At 36.3% G+C, this 22,970-nt stretch overlaps 3 protein-coding genes across 3 annotated transcripts in view; 1 reads left to right on the top strand and 2 right to left on the bottom strand.

Annotated features, from left to right (window-relative positions):
- LOC141338882 (natural killer cell receptor 2B4-like) overlaps positions 1-7,916 on the top strand; it is an 8,851-nt gene extending 935 nt beyond the window's left edge. The window contains exons 2-5 of the mRNA XM_073844498.1: positions 4,431-4,467; positions 6,240-6,572; positions 6,930-7,232; positions 7,451-7,916. Of these exons, the coding sequence (XP_073700599.1) occupies positions 4,431-4,467; positions 6,240-6,572; positions 6,930-7,232; positions 7,451-7,665 (888 nt within the window). The 3' untranslated portion in view covers positions 7,666-7,916. The remainder of the gene's footprint in view (positions 1-4,430; positions 4,468-6,239; positions 6,573-6,929; positions 7,233-7,450) is intronic.
- Positions 1-22,970, bottom strand: part of LOC141338024 (SLAM family member 6-like) — a 384,898-nt gene that overhangs the window by 219,437 nt on the left and 142,491 nt on the right. The window lies entirely within an intron of this gene.
- LOC141338607 (uncharacterized) lies at positions 9,175-22,049 on the bottom strand. The gene is made up of 3 exons (XM_073844208.1): positions 21,433-22,049; positions 20,060-20,079; positions 9,175-10,488 (listed from the first exon to the last, which is right to left on the bottom strand). Exons 1-3 carry the CDS (start codon positions 22,047-22,049, stop codon positions 9,746-9,748), a joined length of 1,380 nt encoding a protein of 459 aa, XP_073700309.1. The 3' UTR covers positions 9,175-9,745.

Raw genomic sequence — 22,970 nt, forward strand, 5'->3', positions numbered from 1 at the left:
TGAGCTTCCCCTATTTGACAGACCAGTAGCCGCCACTGATATATATATATATATATATATATATATATATATATATATATATATATATATATATATATATATATACAGTTGCAATCAAAGTTATTATATTATTATTTGATCAGATCAACTGAGAAAAACTTGCACAGCCAAAGACTTGCAAGATGACCCAACGAAAGGAGGAAAAATATTTCAATACTGTGAATAAGATAAACACTAGAACAGTATGGTCTTCATGCTGAGGAATCTTGCTGAATGCCACTCTTGACCAAGAAGAACAAAAAGGCACTATCTCCATCGCCAAACATGGAGGTGGGCCAGTCCTGTTATGGGGTTGTTTTACTGTAGCAAGAAGTGGAAAACATGACCACACAAAGGATATCATTGATTTATTAAAGTATCAGACCATTTTGGCAAACATTGTGATGCCTTTTGTGCAAAGTCTGAAGCTAATAATCAATGGACTTTCCTGCTGGACAATCATCCCAAAGTATACGTTCAAATCTACTTATGCTTGGTTTAGGAATCAGTCATAGAATGTTTTTTAAGTGGCCTGTTCAGTTTGCACATTTAATTCTCATTGAAAATACATGGTTGAATTTGAAGCAAGCAGTGGCAAAGTAAAAACCAAAGATTATCAGTGATCTGAAAGCTTTTTGAGGCGAGGAAGATTGCAGCAGAAAGGTGACAGAAGCATCTAAGCACTTCCAGGCAGTGTTTATTGGTGGTTTTAAAGAATAAAAGATTCTACACCAAATTTACTTTCAGGGGTTGAATAATTTTGAACATAATATATATATTATGTTCAAATATATAATATATTAGGGCTGTCAAAAATAACGCGTTAACGGCGTTAATTATTTTGTTGTTGTTAATTACGTAAATTTTTTTAACGCATTTCACACATGCGCAGTGTGACGAATTATTTGTCAGGAAAGTAGTTGGGGAGCTAGAGGCGAGATGGAGCAAGGTGAGCCTATGGATGGATTCAAATATAAAAAGAATGATGATGGTACAGTTAACAAGTACAAGCATGGGCGACAGCCCCTCTGCAACTGGAAGCTTAGGCCCGGTTCTACTGGGGTAGACGGTGCTATATACCCTCAAACGAAAGCAAAGCAATTGAAGATCTGGCAAACAATCCAGCGTGTTTTTGCAGCATAGAGAAGTGTTGATTTCGAACAATTAGAAACAGTTTTAGTCAGAATTCACTCACCGCTGAAAGCACCAGATCGTTTTTTATTGCCGTTTTGCACGCTCGTGAATCATCTCATGACTAAGTGCAGACACGATGTAAATAAAAGATTCATTGTGTAGTTTAGAAAGCTTTATTGATTATAACGGAACTTTGTGAGATCTCTATAAACTAAGATTTGTGACGCTTTTAGTGATAATAAAGGGAGTGCGCTTTGCACTTTCCATGCCATAATCCATTCAAAATTTGTATGATACTTTCGTTTTTCTTATGTTTTGGGAATTACATCTGCATAGTTATGCTGGGTTCATTCTCGAAAGAGCGGTGACTGACACAGTGATATCAAAGCAATTGACTGGGGAAAAAAAAAACCTTAGTTCAATTTTGTATGCAATGACAAAGTGTTTATATTTAGTTTTGTTTTTTATTTAGTTAATTGAGAAAAAAGTTTGGAGCATTTTTTGTTCGTTAAATATAAGTTGTTGTTGTTTTTTGTTTGTTTGTTTGTTTTTAACGAACAGCGCCCAGCAGAAGACTGATCATAGTCTGTTTGATCAGTTTGCCTTCTCAAATCATCACGACTTGCCTAAAAAAAAATCTATAGATATAAAACAGTTCAAGTATAGTTTAAATGTTAAAGATAAATGTGCGCGATTAGGTGCATAGTTTGTGCGGAGAGAGGAAGATAAAGCCGCTTTGCAGGACATCGAGGCACCAGCGCAATCACTTGCATTTTTTCAGTGGAAGCAATTTAAAATTATCCGTAATTTTTGCTCACAAAGGAAATTAATACATCAAAAAACGTTACAGTGTTTTTATGAAATAAAGAAAACAAAAATGATGCGCTTTCTGTCGTCTCGTTCTTGAACAGGAGTGCTTAACAAAAATAAAGCGAAATGCATGCCTCACAGACATGTCAATGTCAGGATTTGAGTCTTGTCTGTCCTGTTTTCCTTGTGTTTCCCCCCCTCTGTTTCCAGTACAAATGGTTTAGTCCTGTGTTTCCCCCTTTTGGTTTTGTATTAGTTGGTTCAGTCGTGCCCATATTTGTACTTCCCCCTCGTTATCCTTGTTATCTTGTTTATAACCACACCCCTGTTTCTGTGTATTTAAGTCTGTGTCTGATCACACCCCAGTGTCCATCGATATACATTACTTCGATGTTGTTTGCTCCATGTTTCTCATTTATTTTCTCAATAAATATCAGTATTTAATTTACTCCGGTTCCTGCTCCTTCATCTCCACTCCTCAACCTGCTAACTGTGAAAGGGAAGCACATCATCGTTAATTAAGAAACGAACGTAATGTTATCCTAATTAAAGTCAAATATATGTTATTAGTTTGTAATGTCTGTAAAAGTAATATTCACATTTTTAAAATCCAATATTTTGCTGAAGTCATTGTTACTTGATGCTTTAATAAACATATAATCTGTGTTGTTCTATTTACATTAAGAACATTTTCCTGGCTAACAGGAATGTTCTTGGAAACGTTCTGTGAACCAAAAATTGTTTGCTGGGTATCTCGTTAAATCACGTGACTTTTAAACGTTCTCCGTACCTGTTCCTAGACAATGACTTAATTAAGCGCCCATCACTTGTTTACAGTGCTCACTGAATTGAACAAGTTCACTTTCCAATACACTTTATATCTGTATTCTGTAGCCTATGTTGTAGGATGTGCATGCACGCTGTATTTCCGCTCAAAATAGCAGACTATAGTCACTCGCTGCAGAACAAAAGACATTCTATTTGACTCTAAGTCGAAAAGCGTTCAATTTATTTATCTTAAAAAGAAATCTATAACTTTGCCCCCACACGTTTCTTATGTCCAGCAAAGGGAACATTGAACACATTCTGCTGGTAGATGCCTTAAATGCAATTCATATCGAGAACAAAAAGCTAGTTTTCCTAGACTGTCCTTACAATAGCTGTGGATGTTTTAAGATGTTAAGATGTTTTATGTAACATTATATGAAGTAAGTGTTTGATTTTGATTATATATGAGTTTATACTCACGTGATGGGGTTCTATCTCTCACAGCAGTGTGGTCAGGATGTGGCTTGTAAGCGAGAGATGGCGAAGAGATGTAGAAACTGAAATAGAGGGAGTTCATACATTTTTCAGAGCTAATGTGGGGAAGATTTGCCTGTTTGTTTATATAATGATTTTATTATATGCTCTGTTACAGTATATTAAGAACAAATTAAGCAATTTCTTTCATACAATAACTTAAAACGTTTGCATTTTATTACAGTTGTTACAGTTATAAAAAAAAATGGAGAACTAAAAAGAGGAACAACAACTATCATTGTCCGAGATCCAGCCTGCGGGAAGTAATTAAGACTTGAGTATTACTGAGTCATCCGTGTGAAATAAGAGCATCAGGGTATCATATGGCTAATGCATTATGGGAAAGACAAGAGAGAAAAAGAAAGACAAAGATGCTGTGAGAGCTGCTTTATCATCATGATAAAACACAAGTAGCATGTTGTTTTGGAACTTGTGTATATCAGCAGTGCGAAAAAAATCACAAGACTTAAAACTATAACTGAGTGTCAACAGAAAAACACACAGGCTACACACACACACACACACACACACACACACACACACACACAAAACTAAAAGCTAAGCAGCTAACGATGAGCCCACACTATAAACTGCTATTATCTGAAGCTGATGTAAGCAGTCTGAAGATAAAAATGGTTTATAATTTACTGGAAGTAGTTTCCATGGATAAGGCATAATAAACAGGCAAATACTATTTTTTCTATATTTTATGTGTACCAGGCAAGCCTCTGATGTTCCCTGACATTTTTCCAGCATAATGTTGTGGAAACAATATTAATCTCCAACTGCTTCACCCAAACATGGTTAAGGTCTTTGAACTGATGTTATGAAATACTGCAACCTGTGAACAGTACTTTTTGTTCTCCAGCTTTTATGTTGCTAACATTAACTGTGCTCAAGCTTAATTAACTTGAGATTATTTAATTTTGTAGTCAAATATCTGATATTCAGTTGCAGTTTTTTTTAACGGGAAATGCAAAGATTTTTAGAAGTTATATCTTTAGGGCTGAATATATTTTAGGTGAAGTCACCACATTTGCAAATTGTTCCCACACCCCTGATGTGTGTCTAAGGTTCCTTACCCATGGAAAATTGGTGATTTCCATGATATATGGTAAAGATTTTGCATTATGTTTTTTCTGCAGCGATTTCGCAAGGCCTCTGAGTGGAATAAATGTGAGGGTATTCATGCACTGTGACGCACTGACATCTCAGTTTCTGAGTCAGAGCAAGATCTGCTGTGGTCTGGTTTATTTAGGCAATGGGTCTACGAGTGCACTGAAGCGATGTGGTTTTGTTTTGTTTTTGGGTGAATGCACAGCCAGCATATGAGAACTTGTCTATTATGGGATGTATGTGGTTGGTGTTTGTGCATTTTTGGCAGTGGGCCGCTTCTGTTTTCAGACTCATGCTTGCCATTTATGTTTGCATAGATAACGTTAGTAAATGTAGTTAGTTATTTATTTAGAAATGCCCTTTCTTTTCTGTATTTCAACTAATGCTTTGCACTAAATCTTGCATTATGGGTATATTCAAATGAACACATTATGAACAACTGCTTGTGATGTTCATCACTTGTTAGTCACATTGGATGAAAGTATCTAAACTGGAATGGTAATTGAAGAATTTTAGGTCAGTTGTATCAATATCTTCGTGTTTTTTGCAAAATGTATTTATGATGGTAAGATTCATAACATGCTCAGATCTCCAAAAAATTATGGTATTATAAAACATTGTGTCAGCAGAATAGCAAATACTGTTATATGCTACACATAAATAGTACTGCGCATTATACAGTAAGCATGTTCTATTTCCATATTTGATAAGCCCCTGAATGATATTTACACGTCAACTTAAATCTGGTGAACACAGATTTAACACATTACTGCATTTGTATACATTGTTCTACAGGAAATGGTGGCCAACCAGAACCCAAAGTGTCAAAAAATCTCTCGAAAGTGTGAACTCAGGTAGACATTGAGGCAAATAAATTAATTTCATTGTTTAGTTAATGTCTTTTTATGCAAAGAAAATAAATATTTGGCAAGGTTTTGTGTGTGTGTGTGTGTGTGTGTGTGTGTGTGTGTGTGTGTGTGTGTGTGTGTGTGTGTGTGTTTTTTTTTATAAACAACTGCATCTAGGCATCTGTCTCTCCTTAGCCCCTAACACTCCTCTAAGGGGGTTGAGTCATAACCAAAGGAAGTCCATATATGGAGTGTTGTACATTATGAAATCGCAATACATTTATTTGATTTAATAGCCTGTATCCGTGCATTAGTCCATTGGATGTGTTAAGAATGTTTCCCCAGTAAACTCTGTAAATTAACAATGCATAATTATAATGATTATAGTATATAGTATAGTTATTATTAGTGTTATCTACAAAGACTGAACATAATGAAAATACTTCCTCAGTCAACACATATAACCTAATAAAAATCAGCATATGGTGAAGTACTTCTAAATTAAAGTACTAGTAATTTAACAAATTTACGAATAATGTAACCTAAATAATGAAGTCTTTTCTAACGCTGTCCTAGCGTCATGCTTTGTTCCTCCTCTTTTCCGTATTGAGCAAACTGAAGTTCTGCTTATGCAGCTGCCGTTGTTTATCCGTTTGAAAATCCGTTTTTCCCCCACAGCAGTATGATGACTTAATTATCAGGAATTCCTCGGACATCTTCTGAGGAATATGCATTCAGACGCTGCTTTCATCTGTCTGTGGATTCTTATTACTAATGGTAAGTCGGATTTCGGATTTCATGTTGGATGGTCATGACTGGAGCAGCACCGCACAAATATGTAAATACACATAATAATCTTGTTCCGTTTAACGGCCTTTAATTTTTTAAGGCAGAAACACCACATTTTACATTTTGATACTTAAACAAAACTGTAATATGTTTTCCCCTTCTTTGTTGAAGACGAAATGTTCCTTTTTTTATCTGCTTCAGGAGTGTTTGGTGATGCCGATGAAATTAAGTCAGTATCAGTGACGGAGGGAGATCATGTCACTTTATATACTGATGTTAATGTACAGAAAGATGATCAGATACTGTGGACCTTTGGACCTCAAAACACTCGAATAGCTGAAATCATTAAAAGGGACCAAATAAACTTAATTTTTGTCAGTAATGATGTAAGTTTCAGAGACAAGCTAATGATGGACAATCAAACTGGATCTCTGACCATCAGAAACATCAGATCTGAACACACTGGACTTTATAAACTGACCGTCATCATCAGTGGAAAAACCTCATTGAAGAGCTTCAGTGTTACTGTCTATGGTGAGTAAACTGTACTGTCACTAATGCTAAAATTGTTCATAAATTTTTAATTCTAGTCTGAACACAGTATGCTGTATAAAATGTTCTAAATAATAAATCAAATGTGCAGAACTACAGCTGAAATGACCTACCAAATGTTAAAATAATATATCCAATATCTTCTTGAATGGTCAGTCAGTGTCTTAGAGGAGATTATCTACAAGCATTCATTTCTTTCTTAGCCTTGTATTTAAAATGTTGGTTTCTTTTTTATTAGCCTTGCAAGAAATCATCTACATCATGTTATTTTTGTTATTGTTTATTAATAATACTGAGATAACACTTACTTTTACTTATTGTTTCTTTAATGTTTTCCAGCTCCTCTTCCTATTCCTGTCATCACCAGTAATTCTTCAAACTGTTCTTCATCATCTGAAAGATCATCCGTGTCCAGATGTGTGCTGATGTGTTCAGTGTTGAATGTGAGTGATGTGACTCTCTCCTGGTACAAAGGAAACAGTTTATTGTACAACATCAGTGTGTCTGATCTCAGCATCAGTCTCTCTCTACCTCTGGAGGTGGAATATCAGGATAAAAACCCCTACAGCTGTGTGCTCAACAATCCCATCAGAAACCACACTCACCATCTAAACATCATTCAACTCTGTCAACCATGTGCAGGTAGGTCAGCTGTGAACTGTCTCTTTTGTTTGGTAATTACAGCTTACATTGAACTCCTGGTGTTAAAATTCTATGAGCAAAGGCAAGTCAGCATCATGTTACGCTAAGTATGAAGTATTAAGAGTTTCTTGAGTTGCGATTTTTAACTTTAAACTCTATTGGACAAATTTTCTTTGCAGATCTGCTTTGTGCTTAGTATTTTTTTCTCTATTTTACAGAACATAGTCATCGTTCCTATTCCATATCAGTGATAGTTGGTGTACTGTTGCTGGTGGCCATAATTGCAGTTTTAGGAGCGATTTTGTTGTGGTACATCAAGAACCATAAACAAGCACCACAAACTGGCAAGTATTACTGCAACTGCAAATATTTGTCTTTGTGTTTGAAAAGTGTTTATCATATGACCAGCGTTTCAGTGTATAATGTTTTATAGTTAAACTGTGGTTATTATTAAAACAGTTGAAATTGAAGACACACATTATGCTACAACAACATTCATTCCACATCTTTTACATCATACGGTAAGATGCAGTTTTGCTGTGTGCATTGTGTCTCGCTGCCTGCCTGTTGAAAACTTAGCACTAGTGAACTGATGGATCATTAATGCTTAATGAAAAGACTGTCTTACTATAACCTAAGCAAGCATACTGCTTTTTGAGCTGAATTATAGATGAAAGAAGCATACCTGGCAGAAAGCATGCAGCCAGCCATTTTCTAAATAACAGGGTTTCCTGTTTTAGCTGCACAAATGTTTACAGAAAAAGCAACAGACCAAAAAAAAAAAAGAAATCAGTTTGTCAGTTGACAGTAAAAAAACTTGTTCTATCTGTGATTCACTTTGAAAAATGTATTGCTATTGTCTTTGCTGCTTTGTGTCATGTCTGAAGAGTTTGATTCGTAAAAGTTTATTTGCATCTTTTGTAGTGTGCATACTTGCATGATCACAGCCTGTGTGTGCAGATCATGTCATATATGTTGCAGAATGGCTTTTATTTTTTACAGACTGCTCAATTGTGAGATGTTCTGCTCCCATTTTATGCTTTTTTGTTCAGAGTAATTTCCCTGTCAGAACTTCCTCTCTGTATAAAACAACTGAAATGAGCTGTCAAAAAGTAATGTTCTGAACTTCTGCAATTGTGTCCAACAAAAGAACGTATCAGCATATTCACAGACTCTGTAACCAATAGTGACACTGGGATGGATGAACTGGCTTTGTAGAGCTTTCTAACTGCTGTTCGTAAAAAAAAGAAAAAAAAAAGAAAAAGGAATTTCAGGCAAAATGGCAATATGGGAGCTGAACATCTCACTTTTCACTTAGTCAAGAATACACTTTAATGACATTTTAATGCCTGTTATTCTCAAAGTTTTACCACAAAACTTGTGATTGTGCTGATTTCACCGTTGTGCTTGTTTTCTTACAGAAAACTGTTGCAGAAGACAACACAGTGTACTCAAGTGTTAAGATGAGCCAAGGAGCTAAATTTTCAACATGAAAACAACTTTCACTTTAATATTATTACCAACATTTGATGTAAAAATATGGGTTCTGACGTAAAATCAGTTAAGAACCGCTCCCAGGCAGAATACACATATTATTGTTTAGTTAATTATTTGCACAATGCCATTTTATTCTGTTATTACTCCAGTAGCTCCTGAACTCACTTAATCTGTCCTACAATGAACAGAGGAAGCATGAATTCAATAACAGCTTCATACCACAAGAACTGCCTGTAAAGCTGAGTTAAGAACGTGTCTAGACTTGATCTAAATAGTGTGTGCTACAACTCTCTGGCAGGCACATGCTTTTGATGAAGAACTGTACAGAATATTTGTGAAGCTCACAGCATTATGTTTTACATTTTGCTTATGTTTATGGTCTAGTTTACTATTTTCTGAAGTATTTACATTATGCTTCTACTGTTATAGGCAAAGTAAACACAACACAAACACACCATTAACAAAGTAAAACCAATCCATCTTTCAAAACGCAAAACACCATACCCATTATATTGATGGCAGAAAGGAAGCTTATCAGAATTCTGAATCAACTGAAATAACTGCTCCGAAAGGCTCAAATCGCCATGTGCTGGCGACATCTGCTGGACATCTACTTACACGCCAAATTATTAAACGCCCTTAAGTATGGAGTGTATGTAATTTGTGTTCTTTTATTAGTTTGCAGTGCTTGTCATCAGCAGTGGATTATGAAAAACACATCAAATTCTTCACAATGACAAAACAGCTTCAAAATTAGATATCAAGCGGTAGTAAGAGAAAGAACTGCACAATAAGTCGTACTGCTTGTCTTTATTCCATCTGCTTTCTTTCTGCTGATATGAGCGCAGAACAAACTTATGCTTTCCTTCATTAAAAAGTAGCCTAAATGAAATGATACACATGCATTGTAAGAAATTATAATTTAAATTTGACAAAATACAAACATTATAAGGGAAACATAATGATTTGAATTATAGAATAAACAAAACTATAAAATAAAACTTTTTATGTAGAGCTCATTTGGGAACAACCCATGGAAATTGAGGGCACTGATATGGTTTCTCTCCAGTGTGGATCCTCTCATGTGATTTCAGATATTCTGACCGTTTGAATCTCTTGTCACATTGTGAACACTGGTAAGGTTTATCGCCGGTGTGAGTGCTTTGGTGTAGTTTCAGTTCAGCATCTCTAACAAAAGTCTTTCCACACTCAAAGCACATATGATCCTTCACACCGCTGTGTCTTTTTAGGTGTAATTTTAAACTACTTATTTGACCAAAACTCCTTCCACAAAAACAACAAACGTAAGGTTTCTCCTTTGTATGAACTTTCAGGTGATCCTTAAGTGCATCTGCCCTAAAAAAATTCTTATTACAGTGATCACAGTTAAATGGTCTTTCTCCAGAATGAGAACGCAGATGGGATTTAAAAGTGCAGGACTTTCTGAAACTCTTCCCACATTGATCACACATGTGTGGTTTTTCTCCAGTGTGGATTTTAATGTGATCCTTAAGGGCTCCTTTCTTTGTGAAACTCTTCCCGCATTGATCACATCTGTTCAGCTTTTCTCCTGTATGGATTTTCATGTGATCCTTAAGAGCTCCTTTCTTTGTGAAACTTTTCCCACATTGATCACATGTGTGTGGCTTTTCTCCAGTGTGGATTTTCATGTGATCCTCAAGGGCTCCTCTTTTTGTAAAACTCTTCCCGCACTGATCACATGTGTGCAGATTCTCTCCAGTGTGGATCTTCATGTGATCTTTAAGGGTTCCTTTTAATGTAAAACTCTTCCCACATTGATCACACGTGAAAGGTTTTTCTCCACTATGAACTCTGATGTGAAGTTGAGTTTGCTTGGTTGAGAAACTCTTCCCACACTCAGGGCAGCTAAAATGTTTCAAAGAAAAATTACTTGTAGTCTGTGAGCAACTCAAACATTTTTCTTCAGTTTTGACATAAAATTGCTCCCCGACTTCACTCAGTTCTTCACTCTCTGCATTCTCTTCCATCAGGTCTAAAATGAAAGTAAGAAAGGTTTCATTTTCAAAAAGACGAGAGAAATATGAAGGAAAAGGACATAAATGTGAACCTTGAAATAATAACAAAGCAAAAAAAGTTATACAATATAGCATAGAATTTAAAAAGCAATGCATGTTTTAAGAGAAAATTCAAAATGATGCCACTACACCTTACAGGAAATGGCATAATTTTGACTCTTTTTGAATTGTTCTAAATCAAAAATAAATCAATTACTTAATTTACTTTTTTGTGAATTCAATCATTAAGCATTTATATTTGAACAATCAATCTATCAAAATGTAAAGTTACATAATTTATTTTTATTGTTCCTACTCCACACAAACATATGAACAAAGAAATGAATATATGAAGCAATATATAAATAATAAAAAACTTTTTTTAGTGTTAGAAGTAGAAACAACTGTATAACAGTAGAAAAGATGAATGAGTTCAACTCTTACAGCATGACACACATTTTTACAGAAGTTTTCCAGATTCCTTGGGACACTCTTTTATTAACAACAGGTAAATAACTTCCATACAGCAGCATATCATAAATCATAAATATCAAAATCTACAAACTGAATCAAAAACTATTTTAACACTACTGTTTCTGTCAAACTTTCTTCACATTTATCTACAATCCGTCATTCATGTACGTCGGATTATGGTACTATAATGAAGTCATGCTAATGCAATATTTGGCAGTAATACTTAATATATACTTTAATTTTAACAGAGCAATTACAGACTTGATTTTCAAAGGTAAATGACAAAATATAACGTTTTAAAATAAATCAGTGCAGCACTAGCCTACTTGAGATCGAATTTCCCTCACAAATCACACTGACTTTAAGTAAGAATAAAATTATCGCTCCAACATCAAACACGTTCATTCAAACAAACATACAAACACACAAGACTGCTCGAGGGTTTATGAAAGAACTCGTTCCTCAAATCGTTGGCTTCACGCTAAATATTTATTTCAGCCGACAGACGCACAAACAGCGCTTACCCGATGAAAACAAAACAGAAACGACTCCGTCAGTAAGGCTTCTTCTTCTTCTTCTTCTTTTTTGGTTGTCTGGCCGTTCACTCCATTGGAGCATTACCGCCACCTACTGAATATTTTATCCACCTGGGTGATGAATCTGTATTGTTTTCTTTTCCTTTCTTTCCATTTTCCCTTCCTTTTTCCTTCCTTCTCTTCCTCATACACACACACACACACACACACACACATACATATATATATATATATATATATATATATATATATATATATATACATACACATACATATACACATATACATACATACATATACATATACACACACACACATATATATATATATATATACATATACATACACACATACATAAAAAAAAAAAAAAAAAAAAAAAGAATATTGAAGGGGGGGTGGGTACCCATCCTACCCACCCCAAAGGATCAGAGCCCAGGCTTCAGCTGACGCTGCGTGTTCAGCTCCTCCAACTTCCACACTGGGCTCCTCAGCCTCTAAGGCAGGCAGAGGCACCATACACCTCACCCTCAGACCCTATATTTCTATATCCTGTAACATAGACCTGTAACCTCCAAAAAGGTTAAAACAGCCATATATATCTGATTGTCACTTAAACCTTTCCCCAAAAGATCCACAACGCTCACTGACCTATTTTTAAAACTATTAAAGAGACTGTCACGCTGACCATCATATTTACCACAATTAAAAAGCACATGCTCAACTGTTTCTAAAATACCACATTCATTACACATCCCACTTTCATGCTTCCCCATTAATGCTAATGTTGAGTTTAATCCTGTATGTCCCATTCTTAATCTAGATATCATTACTTCTTCTTTTCTATATCTTCCAAAAAACTTCACTTTTTTCCCTACTGATTTCTCAATAGTATAAAACCACCTACCTGTTCTGCTATTTTCCCATCTTTGTTGCCATTTTTGTACTAATTTTCTATTAATCACAGATTTTATTTCACTTCTACCCAAAGGAACTTTTACTTCCACCACGTTTTTCTTTAATGCCTCTTTTGCTAATTTATCAGCTATTTCATTCCCTATTATTCCGATATGTGCTGGCACCCAACAAAAATATACAGTTATACCTTCCATTTTCAGTCTGTACAATAGAGTATAAATTTCCACTAACAAATCTTCTCTATCACTTTTTGTAGACATTATACTATTAAGAGCTGATGAAGAATCGGAGCAAATTAAAACTCTGTTTGGCCTAACCTGTTCAACCCATTGCAGTCCTACTATAATTGCAGTTAGCTCAGTAGAGTACACAGACAGTTTATTACTTAGCCTCAAGCTTATTTCTGTCTTAAAATTTGGAATATACACTCCTATGCCCACTTTTTGCTCAATTGAATCCTTAGATCCATCTGTATAAATCTGCATAAAAGAATTAAAGTTTTCTCTCATAAAAACATTAACTCCATAACTATTACTGTATATTTCTTCTGCTTTTTCTCGAGCCTCCAATAGTCTCATTTCAACAACAGGTTCAGGAATATTCCACACTGCCACACCACTTAATGGCATGTTAGGACAGATTGTTTCATCCTCTATACCATAATCCTTGACCCGCTGTTCATATTTCCAGCCAAAGCTATTTCCTCCATTCTTTTTGTATTCCCAACAGTCATTTAGTATTACACGTGTACAATGATTCTTCTTACCACCTTTTAAGTTAGCCCAATACATCATTGCAAGCTTTTCTCTTCTCAGGTCTAATGGCATTTCCCCCATTTCAACCCTGACAGCATCTAGAGGAGTTGATCTTATAGCTCCACAGCAGATTCTAAGTGCTCTAGATTGTATGTTCTCCAGTTTCTTTAACTGAGATTTAGCTGCATCACCATACACTGCACATCCGTAATCTATGCTAGAACGTACTAGGGCTTGATATATACATAACATTGCGCTTTTCCTTGCTCCCCATTCATATTTGGTTATTGAGGTCATACAATTTATTACCCTTTTGCATTTATTTTCAATTTTTTTAATATGTTGTTTCCAAGTCATCTTCTCATCAAAGATTAAGCCAAGATACTTAAACTCTGTCACTCTTTCTAACAGTTGATCATATAATTTCAATGTAATCTGTTCAATTTTCTTTTTCCTTGAGAAAACCATGTATTGAGTTTTTGATACTGAAAACTTCATTCCCCAGTCTACTGACCATCTTTCAACTTCATTTATAGTTTCTTGTACTCCTTTAATTACATTTCCTATATTCCTACCTCTTTTCCATATAGCACCATCATCCGCATACAACGCCTTCCCAATGCTTGGTTTAACTTTTTCAAATATATCGTTGATCATTAAATTAAATAAAATTGGGCTAATCACGCTTCCTTGTGGGGTCCCATTCAGGATACTAGGGATGGCCCGATACCATTTTTTTCCAAACCGATACGAGTACGAGTATTTGAATTTGTGTACTTGCCGATAACGAGTACCGATACCGATATTTCTACCGCAAAAGTAACTACAGGCTCCCAGAAAAGAAGACAGAAGATTATTTTAGAACACGGGTAAGAAGACTGTTTTTATTTTTGTTAACAAGTCTAAAATAAATAATGATTAAAAAAATAAATGTAGGCAATTTCAAATCAAAAATAAATTATATATATTTCTGTGTAAACAAAAAGCCTCAATGCTGGCACTGTCTTCACAACTGACAAAATATAAATAAAACATATTGTACAGTCAAAACTGTCAACTCAACAATATATCAATGAAATATTTGACAGCGTCTCCAGCTTTCAATTTAACTAAATTTCAATGTAACTGTTGTGTAGTCTCAATTAAACATTTACATATTTCAATTAAACAAAACATCAATGTAACTATTGCAAGTCTCAATTAAACTACTGCATATTTAAATGAAACAACAATTAAACTATGTGGCACAGTGACAGTACCCTTGTTTCAATTAAACAAACATTTCAGTAAGCAATGTGATCTGAACTAGCTTAGGTACTTTTTGGGAGAATGAGAGGCAGGTTCTTTTTGATGAACAAAATCATCTCTGCATGATCAGCTGTGATTCTGTTTCTGTCTTCATTCACAATATGTGACACTGAGCTGAACAGTCTTTCACTGTCAACACTACTGCATGGTGCTGAGAGGTATCTGGATGCCATTTTGGCCAGAGTAGGGAACCGCACTTTGTTAACTGCCCAGTATTGTAGTGGTTTGTCTTCTCGAGAAATTGTGGTCTCCCCTAGGTATGTCTCTAATTGTGCAGTAGAACCTACTTGAGCTCTGTTTAGAGAGACTGGTGCTTGCTCATCTGCTATTTCATCAAATATACTGTCCAGGCTGCTGCTTGCCTGGTCCCTGCGTGGTTTTCTGGCAGGAGGTTCGTGCAGGTCATGATTCTCCTCTTCTCCAGACGACCTCAACAGCTCATGCATCAGCATCTCCTTGGCATTTGCAGCAGTGTTGGTGTTAGAGAAAAAAAGATTTTTATACCTATAACAGAGGGAGAAAATTAGGCATCTGACAATACATATTTATTAAAATAACATAGCCTAATCAAATAATTTATTAAATGAAAATTAAATACTAAAATGTACTTTTCAGCAATACATAGGCAACTTTGAACTCACTATCTAGCACACATACACGCACATAAACACACACGCACACAGACACAGATATACACACACACACACACACACACACACACACACACAGACAGACACACACAGACAGACACACACACACACAGACAGACACACACACACACACACACACACACACACACACACACACACACAGACAGACAGACACACACACACACACACACACAGACAGACACACACAGACAGACACACACAGACAGACACACACAGATACAAACACACACACGCACACAGACAGACAGACACACACACAAACACACACACACACACACACACACACACACACACACACAGAAAGACGCACACACACCTACCTGGGGTCGAGTAGAGTAGCGATGCTGTAGAGGGGTTGTTCTTCCACATCAGAAAATCGCCTCCTGACAGCTGCAGCTAAAGTCCCTTTCATAGTTTTGATGCCATGGTCATCGTCGGTCTCTCTAGACAGAAATCGCTGCAGTACAGTGACAGCAGGAATCACATCTGCTGCCATAGCTTCAGAAGAGCTAACTTTTCGTGTTAACTCCTCAAACGGACCCAGAACAGTTACAACCTTCTCCAGCAGTGCCCACTGGTGAGCCGTAAGATTATCAGGAAGTTCATGTTCGGACACAAAAACTCCTAGAGCCCGTTTCTGCTCAATCAGAGACTGGATCATGTAAAATGTACTGTTCCAGCGGGTCTGTACGTCCTGCTGTAGACGTTTTGCAGGCTGACCGATCTCTAACTGAATGTCTTCGAGGCAGGAGTAGGCTAGAGGAGAATGTTTGAAATGGCCAACGATTTTGCGTCCAATAGCCAATGCATCAGCAACACTTCTCTGAGACAAAAGTCCTTCGTGGACCACCAGCTGGAGAGTGTGAGCGGCACAAGGTAAGCTGGGGAGTCCAGCATCATTCATGCCCTTAATCATATTTCTAGCGTTGTCTCGTAGCACGACGTGGACAGAGGTTTTCGGAATGCACCAGGTCTGAAGCATCCCATCAAACGCGTCTGCTATGGCTTTGCTGGTGTGCGAACCCCGAAACGGCTTTGCTTGCAAGGTGGCATGGCGAAGAGAAAAGTTGTCATCAATCCACTGTACAGTTAAACTGAGCAGAGACATTGGGCAGACACTGCTTGACCAAATATCTGTAGTAAAACTGACGGCCGAAACGTCACGCAACAGTCCACTGACTTGCTTTTTCACGTCATGAAACACTTTCGGTAGCATAGCGGTTGTAATGTGATGGCGACTCGGAATTTCGTATCGCGGCTCCAGTATGCCAAGAAGATGTCGAAATCCTATATTTTCAACCGCCGACAATGGCTGGTCATCAAGTGCAATAAAGTATGCAATTCCCTCTGTTATTTTTAGTGCCCGTGGATTATCTCTTGACATCTTCTCGCGCTTCTGTAAAACCTGTGTCAATGTTGGCTGCTGATTTGCTTGTTTAGCTTGACTAAACTGTGTGTATTCAGCGCTATGATGCGTCTTCAGATGTTTAATGAGATTGCTGGTGTTAAACGATGTACTTTCTTTTCCTCCTCTCGACACTTTAGCTGAACATAACTTACAGTCTGCCTTGCTGCTGTCATCCTCCCTTATCTTGAAATGAGCCCAAACCGCCGACATTTTACGTTCTTCAGTTAACCTCCTAGACAAAGCTGCGGCTCGCGGCGGCCAGTTTCGTTTAAAAAAAAATGTACGTGGTATCGGTGCGTGGTATCGGCTCATTTTTATGAGTACGAGTACGAGTATATGAGGACAGTATCGACCCGATACCCGATACCAGTATCGGTATCGGGCCATCCCTACAGGATACCATATGATGCTGATGTTTCTTCACCTATTCTTACCTGAAATGTACGTTCAAACAAAAAATCTAATATCCAGTTATACATTTTCCCTCCTACACCAATTCTATTTAACTTAATTAACAGTCCTTCCCTCCATAGAGTGTCATACGCTTTTTCAATATCAAAGAAAACTGCAACAAGAAACTCCTTCATTATTAGTGCCTTCCTTACCTCATTTTCAAACAATAAAAGAGCATCCATTGTTGATCTCTTTTTCCTAAAACCACACTGAACTGGTGTTAATATTTCATTCTTTTCCAGAAAATAATTTAACCTTCTTACTATCATTTTCTCCATTATTTTGCATAATGTAGATGTAAGAGCGATTGGCCTGTAGCTATTAGATTTTGTTGCATCCTTACCTGGTTTCACTACTGGTATTACTATTGCACTTTTCCAATCTTTGGGTAAATAACCTTCATTCCATATGTGATTATATAAATCCAACATTGTTTTAATTGCTACCTCTGGTAAGTTTTTTAACATACTATAAGTAATCATGTCTTTCCCTGGTGTTGTATTCTTTGAGTTGTTAATTGCTATTTTTAACTCAAAAACATTAAAATCCTCATCCATACTATTATCAGCTCCTTGTTTTTTCACACGAACATTCTCATATATTCTGCTTAATTCCTGTCTTCTATTTAAAAATGTGTCACTTAAATTTTCAATACTATGGACTTTAGAAAAAGTTTTAGCTAAGACTTCTGTCTTCTCTTTATTTGTTATGGCAACTTTCCCTTCCTCTTCAATTACAGGAATCTTCTTATAACTATTAACACCATTCATTTTCCTAATCATTCTCCAAACCACATTCATTCCAGTTTCTCTCCCAATTGTGTTACAGAATTCCTGCCAAGCCTTTCTCTTTGCGCTTTTAATTACCTTCCTTGCAGTAGCCCTTTTTTTCTGATATTCTATTACGGTATCTTGAGATATTACTCTTTTTAAAATCCGGAATGCCTTATTTCTCTCTCTCACTGCCACTGAGCACTCTTCAGACCACCATGGCACATTTTTCTTTTTCTTTCCATTACCTGTTATTAATGGTATAGTCTGATTTGCTGCAGAAATTATTCCTCCTACTACCTTATTGTATTTCTCTTCAATATTTCCTTCCAGCTTAATATTTATGAAATTTTCTTCACACAACATATAAAATTCCTCCCAATTTGCCTGCCTAAATCCCCACCTTGCAGATTGACCCATATTTTCCTTTTGAACTGTACTCTGGATCTCACATATTACAGGCCAATGATCGCTGCCCAAGTTATCTTCAAGTACAGTCCAGATACTCTTACCAGCTAAAGCTGCTGACATTATTGTCAGATCCAGACATGACATACCACCTTTTACTATATCCATTCTCGTTGGTTTCCCATCATTCAAGCACACAAGTGAGTTTTCTTCCATAAATTCTTCTATGATTAACCCATTGTTATCTGTATTTTTACTACCCCACAGACCATTATGTGCATTAAAATCCCCACATATGATAACTTTGCCCTGAATATTGCCCATCATTTCTTTTAACATAGCATTACTTATTTCTTTACATGGATTGTAGAAATTTGCAATTCTGATTCCTTCATGTTTTCCCAATACTTCTATGGTTACACATTCTAAACTATTACTTGTGAAAACTCTTTTATATGCTATGCTCTCTTTAATAAATGTTGCACACCCTCCACCTCTTCCAGCTTCTCTGTCTTTCCTTTCCACTACATATCCATCAATCTTAAAATCCAAGGAGCTATTTAACCAGGTCTCCTGAATACACATGATGTCTGGCAGTTTTTCCATTTCTATGATATGTTTTTTAAAACCTTGCCCATTTGATATCAAGCTCCTGGCGTTCCAATGTAGTAGTAGGAAAGACATTATATACCTAAGTATTATTCTGAGTCATATCCAAAGCAGCATTTCCTTCCTTAGCTTTCAAAATCTCATGGACCTCCTCTGCTGTAACACCTGTTAACTTCAGAAATTTATTGGCACACCCAACAATAATCTTTAACTTGTCTGATTTCCTTTCCACTTGCGAGGTACCATTAACCACCGCACAAATAAAAGCCACAAAATCAATTTTGTTCATCACAATATGTTGATCTGGTTTATTTCTCACAGAACTTACATCTTTCTGAGGAAAGGATTCTGCCATAATTCCTTGCACATTAGTTCTTTTTGTTTCAGCTGCACCTTACGAGTTGCTTCGGCATATGTTAAATGTTGTACTGTTTTTATTTTTTGTACTTCACGGGCTTCTTGTTGAACCGGGCATCCTGCATATGCTGCACTGTGTCTTCCTCCGCAATTGCAACATTTTATCTCTGCACCCTCCTCACACTTGCCATAATCGTGTTCTCCTCCGCATTTTGCACAACGCATTTTCCCTTTACAGATACTAGCAGTATGTCCCATGCGTTGACATTTGAAACACCTTAAAGGCGGAGGTACGTACTCTCGCACTGAGAAGCTTACGAATCCTAGCTTTACTCTCATCGGCAGATTATTCCCTTCAAACTGTACCATCACGCTCATGCTTTCACATTTTTTATTGTCTTTCCACATCTGTAGCCTTCTAGAAAAAATGACTGTGCCTCCACTCAGATTACTTTTGATATCATCCATACTTACATTAAGAGGTACTCCCGAAATAACACCTCGAACTTTATTGCCTATTTCTGTGCACGTTATCCGTGCCCCTGCTAGCATTTTCATTGTCATTATTTTTTCCTTCTGCTTCTGATCCATGCATTTAATCATTATTCTTCCATTGCTAAGACAAGATACAGCTTTCACTACTCCCATCTCTTTCTCGATTATTTTCGAAAGTTTGACAGGGTGGGCTTGCTGTTCTGTCTGCTTAGTAAACGTAATAATCACTTTGATTTCTTTTCCTGACATCTCTTTAATAACTTCATTTCTCGCGTGTCTTGTTTGCTCACAATCAGATCCATCACCCAAACTGCTCTTTTTTTTCCTTTTATTGTATCTTACTTCCTGATACTCCATATTTTGACCATTATCGTCATCCGAGGTGTCTCCCCACGCCGCTCCTCCTTCCGCCATCTTTTCTCCGCTCGTCCCCCGCTTCTTTTTCATGAGGTCAGTAAGGCTTCTTCTTCTTCTTTTGGCGTTTTAATGGAAACGAATTGGTGCATTACCGCCACTAACTGGTATGGAGAGTGCATCAGAATAACATCCCTTTTTATATCCTCTCAATTAATTTAGTTATTTTAGATATTGAAAAATAAATCTCTATCAGGTATTCTACCTTGGTTCAAAAAAAGGGGAAATAGGGCTTGAAAGAGAAGTCATAAAGGCGGGTCGGCACCGCTGCTCATTTCCAATGTTTTTATAAAGCTGCTAACATTCACGATAAAGCATTTTTAATTATATTTAATTTGAATTTCTGCAGGATTGGTCTTCCATAGACATCAGCTTAATAAATAAATAAACGGAAGTGTTTGACATCAGATAAGAGGATTTGAGTCTGCATATTGGCTATAATGGAAAACTGCACTATAATAATATTTCTCTCAAACTTGAGCGAGTTAACATGTTTGAAGGTGGTTTTTGATAACTTCATTCACATTTAAACTTGGACTTGACATTCCGTAACATTATTTAAATGTTACTTAAACGTTTTGTCACAAACGCCGTGAACCGCTTACCTCAGAATGACTAACATTGGTTGTGACGTCATCACCGAAAGATGAAAATCTACATCAAAAATGCACCGACTATTTTTAGTATAGTAGGAAAACGAATTTATTAAAACTGTTCAACAACAATAAGAGTGAAGATGGCACGCAGAGTCGAACTGCTTTTCTTTATTTCAGATGCTCTCTTTCTGCTAACATGAACACAGAACTTTTACATGTTACAAAAAAAAGAAAGAAAAAATACTTTCTTTCATAACTGGGAGAAAAGAAACTAAGAGGATGGAACTACACATGGGAAACATGAACAAAAAAAAATCGCAATATAAACTGAACAAAATCCAAAATCATAATCAAAAAATACACTTAAGACCTTCACACATAAAAACACTCGTCTTGAAGATCACTTCTTTCAACTAGTTAGGACAAATTTAAACAGGCAGATTAAACGGCTGCTCTCCAGTGTGGATTCTTTCATGTTTTTTCACATAATTTGGGCACTTGAATCTCTTGTCGCAGTATGAACACTTGTAAGGCTTTTCTTTACTGTGCATTCTCTGGTGCTTTTTCAGTTCAGCACCTCTAACAAAAGTCTTCCCACAATCAAAGCACATATGATCCTTCACACCGTTGTGTCTTTTTTGGTGTAATATCAGTGTGCCTGACTGACTAAAACTCTTTCCACACAATAAACAAATGTGAGGCTTCTCCTTGGTAGTATGAACTTTCAGGTGGTCCTTCAGTTCATCTGACCTAAAAAATTTGTTGCCGCACTGATCACAGTTAAATGGTCTTTCTCCAGAATGACGACGCAGGTGTATTTTAAATGTGCTTGTATTTCTGAATTTCTTTCCACATTGATCACATGTGTGTGGCCTCTCTCCAGTGTGGATTGTCATGTGTGCCTTAAGAGACATTTTTTGTCTAAAACTCATCCCACATTGATCACATGTGTGTGGTTTCTCTCCCGTGTGAATTTTCATGTGATCCCTAAGACTTCCTTTTACTGTGAAACTCTTTCCACACTGAGGGCAGATGAAAGATTGTTTGGCTCTTTGTTTCAATACAAATGTACTTTTAGTCTGTGAGTGGCTCAAAGATTCTCCATTTACTTCCATCGGGTCTAAAACAAACGTAAGAAAGTTTTAATCTGGTGTAACAGCAGAAAGTAGACAAAAAATGTAAAAATGTAATTATTTTATTTATTTATATTTAATAAAATATTGTTAAATTCCTTCAGCTTTCCATGTATTTATCAAATTTCCATTTTGTCTGTCCATTGTTCCAAAGCAACATATATTGATTTAAATGAAAACAGTTTGAATTAAGTCTGCAGCATCATTAAAGTATAATCAAGAAGAAACACCAACCTCTTTGTTTTTCAGCATCTCTATGTTCCATTCTGTAAGGTTCTGGATGTTCTTACTGTTCTTTCATAAACTCCATCTTCCTCACTTGTAGACTGATATATTCCAGCATTTATTGGTGGGTTGTTGGGTGGATAATCCAACTATAACGCAAGAATAAACAAGAAATAACAAATAAATTCAGAAATAAATGTACAGTTGAGGTCAAAAGTTTGCAGAATCTGCAAAATGTTAATTATTTTACCAAAATAAGAGGGATCATATAAAATGCTTGTTATTTTTTTTTTTATTTTGTACTGACCTGAATAAGATATTTCAAATAAAAGATGTTTACATACAGTCCACAAGAGAAAATTATATATATATTTTTTAAATTACCTGTTCGAAAAGTTAACATACACTTGAGTCTTAATACAAATTATTTGCTTTTCCAGCGTTTTTGTGTATTTGAACCCTTTCCAACAATGTCTATGATTTTGAGATCCATCTTTTCACATTTAGGACAACTGAGGGACTCATATGCAACTATTACAGAAGGTTCAAAGCCTCATTGATGCTTCAGAAGGAAACAATAAAATATAAGTAACATTTTGCAGATTCTGCGAGGTGTATGTAAACTTTTGACCTATAATTTTGATAATTTTAATTCGTGACATCCCACTCGAAGCTGTT

The sequence above is a fragment of the Garra rufa genome, chromosome 7, assembly GCF_049309525.1.
Source record: "Garra rufa chromosome 7, GarRuf1.0, whole genome shotgun sequence".
In the NCBI taxonomy this organism is placed as follows: domain Eukaryota; kingdom Metazoa; phylum Chordata; class Actinopteri; order Cypriniformes; family Cyprinidae; genus Garra; species Garra rufa.

Coding starts and splice junctions, on each gene's coding strand:
- LOC141338607 (XM_073844208.1), bottom strand. CDS start 22,049: ATGGAAGTAAATGGAGAATCTTTGAGCCACTCACAGACTAAAAGTACA. Junction 20,080..21,432: donor TACTGCGACAAGAGATTCAA/GTGCCCAAATTA, acceptor TAATCGAGAAAG/AGATGGGAGTAGTGAAAGCT. Junction 10,489..20,059: donor AGATGGGAGTAGTGAAAGCT/GTATCTTGTCTT, acceptor GAACCCTTAAAG/ATCACATGAAGATCCACACT.